The sequence below is a fragment of the Heterodontus francisci genome, chromosome 7, assembly GCF_036365525.1.
Source record: "Heterodontus francisci isolate sHetFra1 chromosome 7, sHetFra1.hap1, whole genome shotgun sequence".
Lineage (NCBI taxonomy): Eukaryota > Metazoa > Chordata > Chondrichthyes > Heterodontiformes > Heterodontidae > Heterodontus > Heterodontus francisci.
Genome location: NC_090377.1, coordinates 15,546,684 through 15,561,877, shown reverse-complemented (window position 1 = coordinate 15,561,877; position 15,194 = coordinate 15,546,684). Strand labels below are relative to the sequence as shown.

Genomic DNA, 15,194 nt, shown 5'->3' with positions numbered 1-15,194 from the left:
TATCCCTATTTTAAGGATTTATCCAATTCCCTTTTGTAAGTTATTATTGAATCTGCTTCCACTGCCCTTTGAGGCAGCGCATTCCAGGATAGAAAAACTCGTTGCTTAAAAATTCTCATCTCTTCGCTGGTTTCCTTTCCAATTACCCTAAATCTATGTCCTCTGGCTCCTGAGCTGCATGCCAGTGGAAACAGTTTCTCATTTACTCTATCAAAACTTCAGAATTCAGAGTTCAAATCTCACTATAGTAAGTCATGAAATTGAATTATGGGGACAAACGAAGGCTGCCAGATTGTCAAAAGAAACACAGTTGGCTCGCTAATGTCCCCCAGGGAGGAGAACTAACTATGACTCCAGTCCCACATTACACGGTTGACTCCTAATGCAAGGCACACAGCTGTAAGTCAGCAACTAGGCATGAAAGACGACAGAAATGCAATTATATAGTGTCTGTCAAGACTCAGGATGTCCCAAAACACTTTACAACCAATTAAGTATACTTTGAAATGCAGTCACTGTTGTAATGTAGGAAACACAACACAGGCAATTTACACACAGCAAGATCCCACAAGCAAAGTGATAATGACCAAATAATCTGTTTCAATGATGTTGGTTGAGGAATAAATATTGGTCAAGACACCAAGGTGCATTCCCCCGACCTTCATCGAAATAGCACCGTGGGATCTTTTACTTCAAGCTGAGGGGGCAGGTGGGGCATCAGTTTAACTCATCTCAGATGGCATCTCTGATGCTCCAACACTCCCTCAGTGCTGCAATGGGAGCATCAGCCTAGAATTTGTGTTCAAGACTTTGGATCCTTTGGACTCGGAGGCAGAAGTGCTGTATCTACTGAGCCACAGCCAATACCTCAATAACTGACACTGCCAGCACTATTTGCATCCTGACACCAATTATGTTACTCCTTTACCTCAATGACTGCACTGCAGCACTTCCAACTGGAAAGTTCATCGTGTTAACTCTTTTCACGTAGTTCCTGTTCAATGGCAAGGCTGGTGAGCATACTGTCCCTTGTTAAACTGGGGCATACACAACAGGAAATGCCCATGTCCAGGACCTGACCTGTTAACTCGGAAAGTAATAGAGATGCTGCAAATGAGCTCAATACCCTTTGCCTAAGAGAAGGAGACATTATGGGGGAAGTGAAAAGAAAGGAGGACAGCCAGCAAAGTGATCAGTAGCAAAGAACTATCAACAGATTCAACTGCAACATCCAAAAGAAAATTGGATAAGTTCTTAGAAAGAACAGAGTGGATAGCTCAAGAGCTGGCACATGTACGATGTGCCAAATGGCCTCCTTCTGTACTGTATCATTCCATGATCAAAAGACAGATCCACCTTGGCCATTGAAAAGAGCTTGCACAGGATTAGGCTCTGCTGCAATTGGTTCCATATTGGAATAGACTGCAAGCACAACGCGGGATCACATGTTAAGGGTGGCCACTTGAATGAGGTACTGGGCAACATTCTTTCCCAGAATGAGCAGGGTGGAGGTGCATCGTTCATTATAAATGGGAGGGTCAATGAAACACACGCTGATACGATTATGGTCCTGGATTTTTCCCTCCTTTCTCCCTTACCTGTTTCACACTGTGTGTAACTGCCCAGGTCAAGAACACACGTGACATCACCTGGAACCCAGTCAGGACCACGGAGGACGGAACGATTCCTGTAAAACAACAATTTACATTTATATAGTCCCTTTAAATTTACTTCACAGGAGCAAATTCAAACAAAATTGGACTGAAGCATGCATGGAGATAGTGGGACAGGTGATCAAAAGATTGGTCAAAGAGGTAGGTTTTAAAGGAGTGACTTACAAGGCAAGAGAGGCAGAGGGGTTTAGGGCTTAGCCAGCTGACGGCACGACTGCCAGTAGTGAGATTGGTGGATTTCCTCCAAATGACAAATCTCAGTTCTTGGGCTCCATCCTTCCTATTCGGGTGCTTAGTTCCCACACAAGAGGGGTTTTAGTCCGCAGCGTGGTGGCACTTGAGAGGTTGAACCGTCTTTTACTGCCTGCCTCTCCTTCACCTATGACCCATGACAGACATGCTGCACCATGTACCCTTGGTGCTGCATACCTGAATTTGGAGTGGGTTCTGTGATTGCTATTACAGAGGAGTTCCCATTGAACAAGCAGAAAGGACAGCGTAAAATAGAACTACTGATGCTTCCATTTCCTTCCTTTCTGCCCTGTGGGGAAGTGCCTTTCTTTGTTTGACAATCACCCACATGGGTTAAAGTCAGACGCTCAGTGTGCGGGGGAATAGCAGACACAACGATGGCACTGTGTGCCTTATAACATTCCAGAGAGTGGGCCCTGAGCAAGGCATTGGGTTAGACTAGAGTTATAGAATCTGACACGGATCACAAAAGTCCAAGTGTATCAAGCCTGTGTCCTCAGTACCTTGCTCTACAGCAGCGAGGCCTGGATAATGTATGTCAGCCAAGAGCGACGTCTCAATTCATTCCATCTTCGCTGCCTCCGGAGAATCATTGGCATCAGGTGGCAGGACCGTATCTCCAACACAGAAGTCCTCGAGGCGGCCAACATCTCCAGCATATACACCCTACTGAGCCAGCGGCACTTGAAATGGCTTGGCCATGTGAGCCGCATGGAAAATGGCAGGATCCCCAAGGACACATTGTACAGCGAGCTCGCCACTGGTATCAGACCCACCGGCCGTCCACGTCTCCGCTTTAAAGACGTCTGCAAACGCGACATGAAGTCCTGTGACATTGATCACAAGTCGTGGGAGTCAGTTGCCAGCGATCGCCAGAGCTGGCGGACAGCCATAAAGGTGGGGCTAAAATGTGGTGAGTCGAAGAGACTTAGCAGTTGGTAGGAAAAAAGACAGAAGCGCAAGGGGAGAGCCAACTGTCCCCGACAACCAATTTTATCTGTAGCACTTGTGGAAGAGCCTGTCACTCTAGAATTGGCCTTTATAGCCACTCCAGGCGCTGCTCCACAAACCACTGACCACCTCCAGGCACATACCCATTGTCTCTCGAGACAAGGAGGCCAAAGAAGAAAGATAGAATCGTAGCATTATAGAGCACAAAAGGAGGCTGCTCCGCCCATCATTCCGGTGCTGGCTCTTTGGCAGAATTATCCAGGTAGGCCTATTCTCTTTCTTTCTCCATCGCTCCACAAATTTTTCCCCTTGAAGTATTTATCCAATTCCCCCAAGTTTCTATAGAATTGGCTTCCAACACCCTTTCAGGCTGTGCATTCCTGATCAGGACAAATCGCTGCATAAAAAATTTTTCTCGCCATCCAGCCTCTGATTCTTTTGCAAAATCTTTGTGGGCCATTTTGTTGCGTAGCATGAAGTAAAGGTTTCTTGTTTAGGATTCATCTATCAATGAGACAACATTGCCAAGAGCAGCTTTGAGACCTGCAGCACTGTAAACTTCTGCAACCAAAACCAGAAGAGATTTCTATACAGTTATGACTGGAGTTGATAGATCTCAGGGCTGCATGTTGGTAACACTGTCATAAAGCATCACCTATAATCATTCAAAATGAGCATTTTCACAGACAGTGTTCTGGTCAATAACCAGAGGACACAGATTTAAGGTAAATTGGCAACAAATAGAGGGAAATTAGATTTTTTTTTTATATAAACACAGCAAGTTGTTATGATCTAGAATGTACTGCCTGACAGGGCGATGGAAGCAGATTCAACAGTAACTTTCAAAGGGGAATTGGATAAATACTTGAAAAAGAAAAAATTGCAGGGCTATGGAGAAAGAGCAGGGAGTAGGATAATTGTATATGTCACGCAGGCCCCCACCTGCCAAGAATGAGGCACATATATTTTGTCACATGGACATTAAAATTTTAAAATTGTTGCTGGAAAGAAAAGGAGGCCTTTTACAAGGGGTTGCCAAGCCCCTGACTGGAAAGACATTTGCATACTAACAGTGCTTGGAAAGGACAAAGGGGCCACTCCCTGCTCCAATTTAATCCACAATGGACTTTTGATTACCAGACGTTGAAGGTGGAGGGGGTAGCATTCCAGGTTAACTGCTAAGATGGCCGAATACACAAACAGATGTGGTCAGACCAGTTTAGTCACATGACTTTTCATTGCAGCAGCTTTTTCGGGAGCAGAGAGTGCGAGCGAGTGAGCAGCTGGGAAGGTCAGTTTAAAGTAAAATTAATTTCTTTTTGTTTTCGGCGGAGACCAGGGGGCTGCTGGGTAAGTAAAACCCTATATATTTGGGCCGTTTCTGAACCCGAGACACTACACCTGTAGTGTCTCCCACCCGCCCTCCTCCTCTAACCAAAAAAAAAAAGACTCGGTGGTGTGTAGATAAGCTAAGGCTTTTTCTATTTCTCTTTTTTTTTTAATCGTGTGATTGGTTAAAAACTTTTCGTTCCTATTTCATTTAACTAAGTTTAAGCTTAAGATTAAAAATGGCAGGCGATCTCAGACCCGTGATATGCTCCTCTTGCTCAATGTGGGAGCTCAGGGACATGGCTGATGTCCCTGACTCCTTCACGTGCAGGAAGTGTGTCCAGCTGCAGCTCTTGTTAGACCGCATGACGGCTCTGGAGCTGTGGATGGACTCACTTTGGAGCATCCGCGATGCTGAGGAGGTAGTGGATAGCACGTTCAGTGAATTGGTCACACCGCAGATTAGGATTGCTGAGGGAGAAAGGGAATGGGTGACCAAAAGGCAGAGAAAGAGCAGGAAGGCAGCGCAGGAGTCCCCTGCGGTCATCTCCCTCCACAACAGGTATACCGTTTTGGATACTGTTGAGGGAGATGGCTCACCAGGGGAAGGCAGCAGTAGCCAGGTTCATGGCACCGTGGCTGGCTCTGCTGTTCAGAAGGGCGGGAAAAAGAGTGGAAGGGCTATTGTCATAGGGGATTCGATTGTAAGGGGAGTAGATAGGCGGTTCTGTGGTCGAAAACGAGACTCCCGAATGGTATGTTGCCTCCCAGGTGCACGGGTCAGGGATGTCTCAGATCGGCTGCAGAACATTCTGAAGGGGGAGGGTGAACAGCCAGTTGTCGTTGTGCACATAGGCACCAATGATATAGGTAAAAAACGGGATGAGGTCCTACAAGCAGAATTTAGGGAGTAAGGAGCCAAGTTAAAAAGTAGGACCTCAGAGGTAGTAATCTCAGGATTGCTACCAGTGCCACGTGATAGTCAGAGTAGAAATGAAAGAATAGTCAGGATGAATGCGTGGCTTGAGAGATGGTGCAGGAGGGAGGGGTTCAGATTTTTGGGACATTGGGACCGGTTCTGGGGGAGGTGGGACTATTACAAATTGGACAGTCTACACCTGGGCCGGACTGGAACCAATGTCCTTGGGGGTGCTTTTGCTAACGCTGTTGGGGAGGGTTTAAACTAATGTGGCAGGGGTATGGGAACCAAATGAGGTCAGTGGAGAGAAAGGAGGTAGTAACTAAATCCTGTAAGGAACTAGATAATGAAGTCAGCGTGACTAAGGGAAAGAGTAGGCAGGGAGCAGATGATGAAAGCAAAGGGACTGGTGGACTGAGGTGTATTTGTTTTAATGCAAGGAGTGTAGTAGGTAAGGCAGATGAACTTGGGGCTTGGATTAGTACCTGGGAGTGTGATGTTATTGCTATTACTGAGACTTGGTTAAGGGAAGGGCATGATTGGCAACTAAATATCCCAGGATACCGATGCTTCAGGCGGGATAGAGAGGGAGGTAAAAGGGGTGGAGGAGTTGCATTACTGGTCAAAGAGGATATCACAGCTGTGCTGAAGGAGGGCACTATGGAGGACTCGAGCTGAGGGGCAATATGGGCAGAACTCAGAAATAGGAAGGGTGCGGTAACAATGTTGGGGCTGTACTACAGGCCTCCCAACAGCGAGCGTGAGATGGAGGTACAAATATGTAAACAGATTATGGAAAGATGTAGGAGCAACAGGGTGGTGGTGATAGGAGATTTTAATTTTCCCAACATTGACTGGGATTCACTTAGTGTTAGAGGTCTAGATGGAGCAGAATTTGTAAGGAGCATCCAGGAGGGTTTTCTAGAGCAGTATGTAAATAGTCCAACTCGGGAAGGGGCCATACTGGACCTGGTGTTGAGGAATGAGCCGGGCCAGGTGGTTGAAGTTTCAGTAGGGGACTACTTTGGGAATAGTGATCACAATTCCGTAAGTTTTAGAATACTCATGGACAAAGACGAGAGTGGTCCTAAAGGAATAGTGCTAAATTGGGGGAAGGCCAACTATACCAAAATTCGGCAGGAGCTGGGGAATGTAGATTGGGAGCAGCTGTTTGAAGGTAAATCCACATTTGATATGTGGGAGGCTTTTAAAGAGAGGTTGATTAGCGTGCAGGAGAGACATGTTCCTATGAAAATGAGGGGTAGAAATGGCAAGATTAGGGAACCATGGATGACAGGTGAAATTGTGAGACTAGCTAAGAGGAAAAAGGAAGCATACATAAGGTCTAGGTGGCTGAAGAAAGACGAAGTTTTGAAAGAATATCGGGATTGTAGGCGCAATCTGAAACGAGGAATTAAGAGGGCTAAAAGGGGTCATGAAATATCTTTAGCGAACAGGGTTAAGGAAAATCCCAAAGCCTTTTATTCATATATAAGGAGCAAGAGGGTAACGAGAGAAAGGATTGGCCCACTCAAGGACAAAGGAGGAAAGTTATGCGTGGAGTCAGAGAAAATGGGTGAGATTCTAAACGAGTACTTTGCATCGGTATTCACCGAGGAGAGGGACATGACGGATGTTGATGTTAGGGACAGATGTTTGATTACTCTAGGTCAAGTCGGCATAAGGAGGGAGGAAGTGTTGGGTATTCTAAAAGGCATTAAGGTGGACCACAGTCCCCAGGTCCGGATGGGATCTATCCCAGGTTACTGTGGGAAGCGAGAGAGGAAATAGTTGGGGCCTTGACAGATATCTTTGCAACATCCTTAAACACGGGTGAGGTCCCGGAGGACTGGAGAATTGCTAATGTTGTCCCCTTGTTTAAGAAGGGTAGCAGGGATAATCCAGGTAATTATAGACCGGTGAGCCTGACGTCAGTGGTAGGGAAGCTGCTGGAGAAGATACTGAGGGATAGGATCTATTCCCATTTGGAAGAAAATGGGCTTATCAGTGATGGGCAACATGGTTTTGTGCAGGGAAGGTCATGTCTTACCAACTTAATAGAATTCTTTGAGGAAGTGACAAAGTTGATTGATGAGGGAAGGGCTGTAGATGTTGTATACATGGACTTCAGTAAGGCGTTTGATAAGGTTCCCCATGGTAGGCTGATGGAGAAAGTGAAGGCGCATGGGGTCCAAGGTGTACTAGCTAGATGGATAAAGAACTGGCTGGGCAACAGGAGACAGAGAGTAGCAGTGGAAGGGAGTTTCTCAAAATGGAGACGTGTGACCAGTAGTGGTCCACAGGGATCCGTGCTGGGACCACTGTTGTTTGTGATATACATAAATGATTTGGAGGAAAGTATAGGTAGTCTGATTAGCAAGTTTGCAGACGACACTAAGATTGGTGGAGTAGCAGATAGTGAAGGGGACTGTCAGAGAATACAGCAGAATACAGATAGACTGGAGAGTTGGGCAGAGAAATGGCAGATGGAGTTCAATCAAGGCAAATGCGAGTTGATGCATTTTGGAAGATCCAATTCAAGAGTGAACTATACAGTAAATGGAAAAGTCCTGGGGAAAATTGATGTACAGAGAGATTTGGGTGTTCAGGTCCATTGTTCCCTGAAGGTGGCAACGCAGGTCAATAGAGTGGTCAAGAAGGCATATGGCATGCTTTCCTTCATCGGACGGGGTATTGAGTACAAGGGTTGGCAGGTCATGTTACAGTTGTATAGGACTTTGGTTCGGCCACATTTGGAATACTGCGTGCAGTTCTGGTCGCCACATTACCAAAAGGATGTGGATGCTTTGGAGAGGGTGCAGAGGAGGTTCACCAGGATGTTGCCTGGTATGGAGGGCGCTAGCTATGAAGAGAGGTCGAGTAGATTAGGATTATTTTCATTAGAAAGACGGAGGTTGAGGGGGGACCTGATTGAGGTGTACAAAATCATGAGAGGTATAGACAGGGTGGATAGCAAGAAGCTTTTTCCCTCAGTGGGGGATTCAATTACAAGGGGTCACGAGTTCAAAGTGAGAGGGGAAAAATAGGGGGGGATATGCGTGGAAAGTTCTTTACGCAGAGGGTGGTGGGTGCCTGGAACGCATTGCCAGCGGAGGTGGTAGACGCGGGCACGATAGCGTCTTTTAAGATGTATCGAGACAGATACATGAATGGGCAGGAAGTAAAGAGATAAAGACCCTTAGAAAATAGGCGACAGGTTTAGATAGAGGATTTGGATCGGCGTCGGCTTGGACGGCCGAAGGGCCTGTTCCTGTGCTGTAATTTTCTTTGTTCTTTGACTAACTGGCTGTTGGAGTTTTTTGAATTTGAACTCTGAAAGCGGTTTGCTCCTGGACTGGAAAAGACCTCTCTCCTGTCTGCTCTCATCTCTCTCACCCCAGCTTCAGAAACCATTGAAGACAATTGAACCCCCAAGGGTGTAAAGTCTCTTACAGCGAAGGTTTAAGAATAATGGGCCCCAACGAAAAGCAAGAACTACAGCAAGCTCGAAGCACAGCATCAAAAACCCCTCATCAGAGATTGCCTCAAACCTCTCCTTTAATTTCTGCTCTTTTCTGTCTCTATTTGCACATACTTATCGCGTATGCATGTTGGCGTGGGGCATGGTGTATATCCGTAGGCGTTAACCGAATTAGAGTTTAAGTTGTAATAAATTCAATTTTTCTTCTTTAACCCCAAGAAGGCCTGTTTGTGCTTATTTCTTTGCCTTATGATTGGAAAGCAGTGAACAATAACCTGGTCAGTGACGCTCAGTTTGGGTTCCACCAGGGCAACTCAGCTCCTGACCTCATTACAGCCTTGGTTCAAACATGGACAAAAGAGCTGAACTCAAGAGCTGAGGTGAGAGTGACTGCCCTTGACATCAAGGCAGCATTTGACCGAATGTGGCATCAAGGAGCCCTAGCAAAACTGAAGTCAATGGGAATCAGGGGGAAAACCCTCCGCTGGCTGGAGTCATACCTAGCGCAAAGGAAGATGGTTGTCGTTGTTGAAGGTCAATCATCTGAGCTCCAGGACATCACTGCAGGAGTTTCTCTGGGTAGTGTACTAGGCCCAACCATCTTCAGCTGCTTCATCAATGACCTACCTTCAATCATAAGGTCAGAAGTGGGCTGTTCGCTGATCATTGCACAATGTTCAGCACCATTTGTGACTCCTCAGATACTGAAGCAGTCTGTGTAGAAATGCAGCAAGACCTGGACAATATCCAGGCTTGGGCTGATAAGTGGCAAGTAACATTCGCGCCACACAAGTGCCAGACAATGACCATCTCCCCTTGACATTCAATGGCATTTCCATTGCTGAATCCCCCACTATCAACATCCTAGGGGCTACCATTGACCAGAAACGGAACTGGAGTAGCCATATAAATACTGTGGCTACAATAGCAGGACAGAGGCTAGGAATCCTGAGGCGGGTAACTCACCTCCTGACTCCCCAAAGCCTGTCCACCATCTACAAGGCACAAGTCAGGAGTGTGATGGAATACTCGCCACTTGCCTGGAGGGGTGCAGCTCCAACAACACTCAAGAAGCTCGACACCTTCCAGGACAAAGCAGCCCGCTTGATTGGCACCTCATCTACAAACAAACATTCACTCCCTCCACCACTGAGGCACAGTGGCAGCAGTGTACACCATCTACAAGATGCACTGCAGCAATGCACCAAGGCTCCTTAGACAGCACCTTCCAAACTCGCGATCTCTAGCACCTAGAAGGACAACGGCAGCAAATGCATGGAAACACCATCACCTGCACGATCCCCTCCAAGTCACACACCATCCTGACTTGGAACTATATCACGGTTTCTTCACTGTCACTGAGTCAAAATCCTGGAACTCCCTTCCTAACAGCACTGTGGGTGTACCTACCCCAATGGACTGCAGCAGTTCAAGAAGGCAGTTCACCACCACCTTCTCAAGGGCAATTAGGGAAGGGCAATAAAAATGCTGGCCTGGCCAGCTACGCCCACATCCCATGAATGAATAAAAAAATAAAAACAAAAAGGGGGAGCTCAAAACACTCTTTAAAAAATTAAATCCTGTTACAAGACGACCAGGTGAAGGCTGAAAGAGACCTCTAGACACCTTTCTCACCTGGTCCTAACAGTATAGTTCTTTGAAAGGGTTAGCACAGGCACAGCAGGCTGAATGGCCTTCTTCAGTTCTGAAATGAGTCTATAATTATGTCTCCAAATTATAGTGCTTTGCTTCCTTAAAAAAAATGATCCCCAGGGCTACAAGAAGCGAGGAGTGTAACTGGTCCAATAAAATTTTAAAAATGTATTCACACGAGTTTAGCACCAGCACAAATTAGTTTCAATTGCGTGTAGACACTGTCGGGGCATAAATTCCATTCGAAGGTCGGAATCGACTGAACAGAAGTGTACTAAGGCTCACTCACTCACTGTTTTGTTCCCGTTTCAAACTGTACTTCCTCTACAGCAGCACCGACGCTACAGTGATGCGATTGGGCATTAAACACAAAATATGGTTTGGTGTTGAAATCCAGGGGAGCAAGGACATCCCATAATATTTGAGGCTTTAAAACTGAGTGGTTCAGAAGTGTGGATTCTGCCACTAAAGGTGATATCAAGAATAAAAAGAAGAATGAAGAAGTGAGGAACTCTCAATGAATGAACTTACAGCAATTGGGTTTAACTTCACAGGTGTTATTTGTGAATCTTCACCTCAAGCTTTTTTTTTGTTGTGAATTTTAGCATTCATCAAGGCATGTGATGTCACCGCAGGGAATTAAATATTTTACATCTTTAGCATCATTCACTCCCAGGTCAGGTATAGCAAGGCCAGATGCAGCATCAAACCTCCTCCTAAGATATTATAGCTATTACGGAAACATGGTTGAGGGATGGGCAGGACTGGCAGCTCAATGTTCCGGGGTACCAACTTCCGGCGTGACAGAGGTGGAGGTAAGGGGGGGGGGGGGGGGGGGGTGGAGAAAAAGTGTTGCACTATTGATTAGGGAGGACATCGCAGCAGTACTTAGCAAGGATAGCCTGCGGTGGGGAGGGGGAAAACGTCCAGCAAGGCCATATGGGTAAAACTTAGAAATAAGAAAGGGGTGATCACTTTGATGGGATTATACTACAGGCCCAATAGTCAGAGGGATGTGGAGGAGCATATATGTAGGGAAATCACAGATAGGTGTAGGAATTATAGGGTTGTAATAGTAGGAGATTTTAACTTCCCTCATATTGACTGGGACTGCCTTAGTGCTAAGGGATCAGATGGGGAAGAATTTGTTAAGTGTGTCCAGGATAGTTTTCTGAAGCAATATGTGGATGGCCCTACTAGAGAAGGGGCTACACTCGACCTCCTCTTAGGAAATGAGGATGGGCAGATGGTTGGTGTGTCAGTGGGGGAGCACTTTGGGACCCGTGACCATAACTCTATTAGCTTCAAGATAGTTCTGGAAAAGGATAGGACTGGTCCTCAGATTGAAGTCCTAAACTGGGGGAAGGCTAATTCCGATGGCATCAGACAGGAACTCTCAAAAATTGAATGGGAGAGGCTGCTTACAGGTAAGAGGGATGTCTGGCAAGCGGGAGGCTTTTAAAAGAGAGATAGGAAGAGTTCAGGGCCGGCATGTTCCTGTTAGATTGAAGAGCAAGGCTGGCAAGTTCAGGGAACCTTGGTTGACTAGAGTTATTTAGGATCTGGTCAGGACAAAGAAGGAGGCATATGTCAGGTATAGGCAGCTGGGATCAGGCGAGTCCCTCGAGGAGTATAGGGGATGTAGCAGTACACTTAAGAAGGAAGTTACGAGGGCGAAAAGCGGCCATGAGATTTCCCTGGCAGATAAGATAAAAGGAGAATCCTAAAAGATTCTATAAGTATATTAAGAGTAAAAGGGTAGCTCGGGAGAGAGAGTAGGTCCCCTTAAGGATCAGTGTGGCAATCTATGCGTGGAGCCACAGGAAATGGACGAGGTCTTAAATGAATATTTCTCGTCCGTATTTACTGTGGAGGTGGTCATGGAAGCTAGTGAGTTCAAGGGAGGGAACACCGATATCCTGGAGCATATCAACATTACAAAAAGAGGTGGTGTTGGAGGTCTTGAAGTGCATTAAGGTGGATAAATCCCCACGGCCTGACCAGGTGTATCCTAGGATGCTCTGGGAAGCAAGGGAGGAGATTGCTGGGGCCCTGGCAGAGATTTTTGTATCATCGTTAGCCACGGGTGAGGTACCGGAAGACTGGAGGATAGCTAATGTTGTGCCTTTATTTAAGAAGGGCAGCAGGGTAAAGCCAGGGAACTACAGGCCGGTGAGCCTTATGTCAGTGGTGGGAAAGTTATTGGAAGGGATTCTGAGAGACAGGATTGATATGCATCTGGGAAGGCATGTTTTGATTAGGGATAGTCAGCAGGGCTTTGTGCGTGGGAAATCATGTCTCACGAATTTGATTGAGTTTTTTGAGGAGGTGACCAAGAGGATTGACGAGGGCAGGGCAATGGACATTGTCGACATGGACTTTAGCAAGGCCTTTGACAAGGTCCTGCATGATAGGCTGGTCCAGAAGGTTCAAACGCATGGGACCCAGGGTGAGCTAGCAAATTGGATACAAAATTAGCTTGGTGATAGGAGGCACAGGGTGGTAGTGGAGGCTTGCTTTTCAGATGGGAGGCCGGTGACCAGTGGTGTGCCCTCTGTTGTTTATCATCTATATTAATGACTTGGATGTGAATGTAGGGGGCATGATTAGTAAGTTTGCAGATGACACCAAAATTGGTGGTATAGTGGACAGTGAAAAGGGTTGTCTAAGGTTACAACAGGATATAGATCAACTGGGACAGTGGGCAAGGGAGTGGCAAATGGAATTTAACACAGACAAGTGTGAAGTGATGCATTTTGGGAAGTTAAACCAGGGCAGGACATATAGTGAATGGCAGGGCCCTGGGGAGTGTTGTTGAGCAGAGACACCTTGGGGTGCAAGTACATAGTTCCCTGAAAGTGGCAACACAGGTAGGCAGGGTGGCGAAGAAGGCGTATGGCATGCTTGTACTTAATGCCTCGGCCGATGAAGGCAAGAGTTGGGATGTCATGGCACAGTTGTACATAACGTTGGTTAGGCCGCATTTGGAGTATTGTGTGCAGTTCTGGCCGCCGCACTACAGAAAAGATGTGATTAAGCTAGAGAGGGTGCAGAAAAGATTCACAAGGATGTTGCCTGGTTTAGAGGGCTTGAGCTGTAAAGAGAGATTGGATAGGCTGGGTCTGTTTTCCCTGGAGCGAAGGAGGCTGAGAGGGGACATGATAGAGGTATATAAAATTATGAGAGGCATAGATAGGGTAGATAGCCAGAGTCTGTTTCCCATGGTAGGGGTGATAAAACTAGAGGGCATAGATTTAAGGTGAGAGGGAGGAGGATTAAAGGGGTACATTTTTCACACAAAGAATAGTGGGTATCTGGAATGAGCTGCCGGAGGTGGTGGAAGCAGGAACTAGCGACATTTAAAAGGCAACTGGACAGGTACTTGAACGAGCAAGGCATAGAGGAATATGGAATTAATGCAGGCAGGTGGGATTAGTATAGATAGGCATTATGGTCGGCATGGATGCGGTGGGCCGAAGGGCCTGTTTCTATGCTGTACGACTCTGACTATGACTCTAAACTCTGCCCTCACAACATATCTCAGCCCCGGCTTGAGAGAACTTTAATAAATTATCATCTTGAATTTCCCATATTAGCCGCCACTGCAGCTTTTGAGCGAACATGAAAACCCACAGCGAATCACGCGGCTCTGCCCTCATGGACCTTAGTCAAGGTGTACCAAAATTCATTTCATTCAAAAACTCAGACAGCTTCCGTAGCTCAGACTGTTTGAAACCCAGCTCACAGGTGAAAGACGAGAGAGAGTTAACCCACTGCACCAATGTCTCTTTCCTTCACAACCCCAGGAGTACGCCTCAAATTATTGCTTTTGAATCGGCATATTGCTGGGTATAAATACTATCAAGATCCACCAACAGCGATTTGACAAACCCACTCCTTTCGGTTAAGTAACTAAACCAGGGTGGTTTTTTTTTTTAAATATAGCAGATCACTCTTGGTATAGCTCACTGAGCTAGAGGTACACCCTTTTATAAGTAAGGGTTTTAACAACGTCCAATAGGAAAGTGTTAAAAGAAGTAGCTGCTGTAAATAAAATTCTTAATAGATTATGGAAGTTTCTTTTAATGAAACAATTACCTTGTCCTTGGGGACTAGAGATGCATACATACCTACAGCACAATGAAGGATCTGAAAGAAACAGAAGAGACAAATACTTAGTATGCTCCCACTCTTGCACCCATTTTATAGACTGAATTATGGAACACACAGGACTACAAGAGTTCAGCTGCTGAGTCACAAAACATTCCATTCCCTAAAGTGCTCACACTGCAACATCTCATTAACTAAATCATTCATACCACAAAATTCCATGAAAAATAATCAAATGATAAACTGCTTTTGAGTTTCGCAAACATAAAACATCTTGAAGCATTCACAGAAAAGAAAGACTTGCACTAATATAGCACCTTTCACAATCTCAATGTCTCAAAGCACTGTACAGCCAATGAAGTACTTTGGAAGTGCAATCATTGTTGTAATGCAGGAAAGATGGCAGCTAATTTGTGCACAGCAAGCTCACAAACACCAATGTGATAATGACCAGATGTTTTTTTTGATACAAAGTGATTACTGACAACGCAGCCGGCAGCTTACATCATCCGACTGTGCCAAACTGCGCACATGCGCAGATTGGTCCCTACCCTTTGCGCATGTGCTGCGTTCCGCAGTGCCAGGACTGGTTGCTGCATGCGCAGATGACGTCATAAACGCGGGCAGATGGGGTTGGTACATGCGCAAATGGCGTCATTGAGCAACGCGGGCAGATGGTGGGGGATCCGAGCCGGAGAGAGCAGGGTTGGGGGGGTGGGGGGGGAGAAAAAGGGGGGGTCTGGGGAGCGGGTAGAGAGCGGGTGCGGGGAGAGCCGGCCGAAGACCTTGCTGGTGGCGGGTGCGCTTTCCTCCTTCCACCCGCCGC

At 46.3% G+C, this 15,194-nt stretch overlaps 1 protein-coding gene across 1 annotated transcript in view; it reads right to left on the bottom strand.

Annotated features, from left to right (window-relative positions):
• Positions 1 to 15,194, bottom strand: part of hacd2 (3-hydroxyacyl-CoA dehydratase 2) — a 46,127-nt gene that overhangs the window by 13,945 nt on the left and 16,988 nt on the right. The window contains exons 3-4 of the mRNA XM_068034835.1: positions 14,389 to 14,407; positions 1,599 to 1,687 (exon numbers count right to left, since the gene is read on the bottom strand). Of these exons, the coding sequence (XP_067890936.1) occupies positions 1,599 to 1,687; positions 14,389 to 14,407 (108 nt within the window). The remainder of the gene's footprint in view (positions 1 to 1,598; positions 1,688 to 14,388; positions 14,408 to 15,194) is intronic.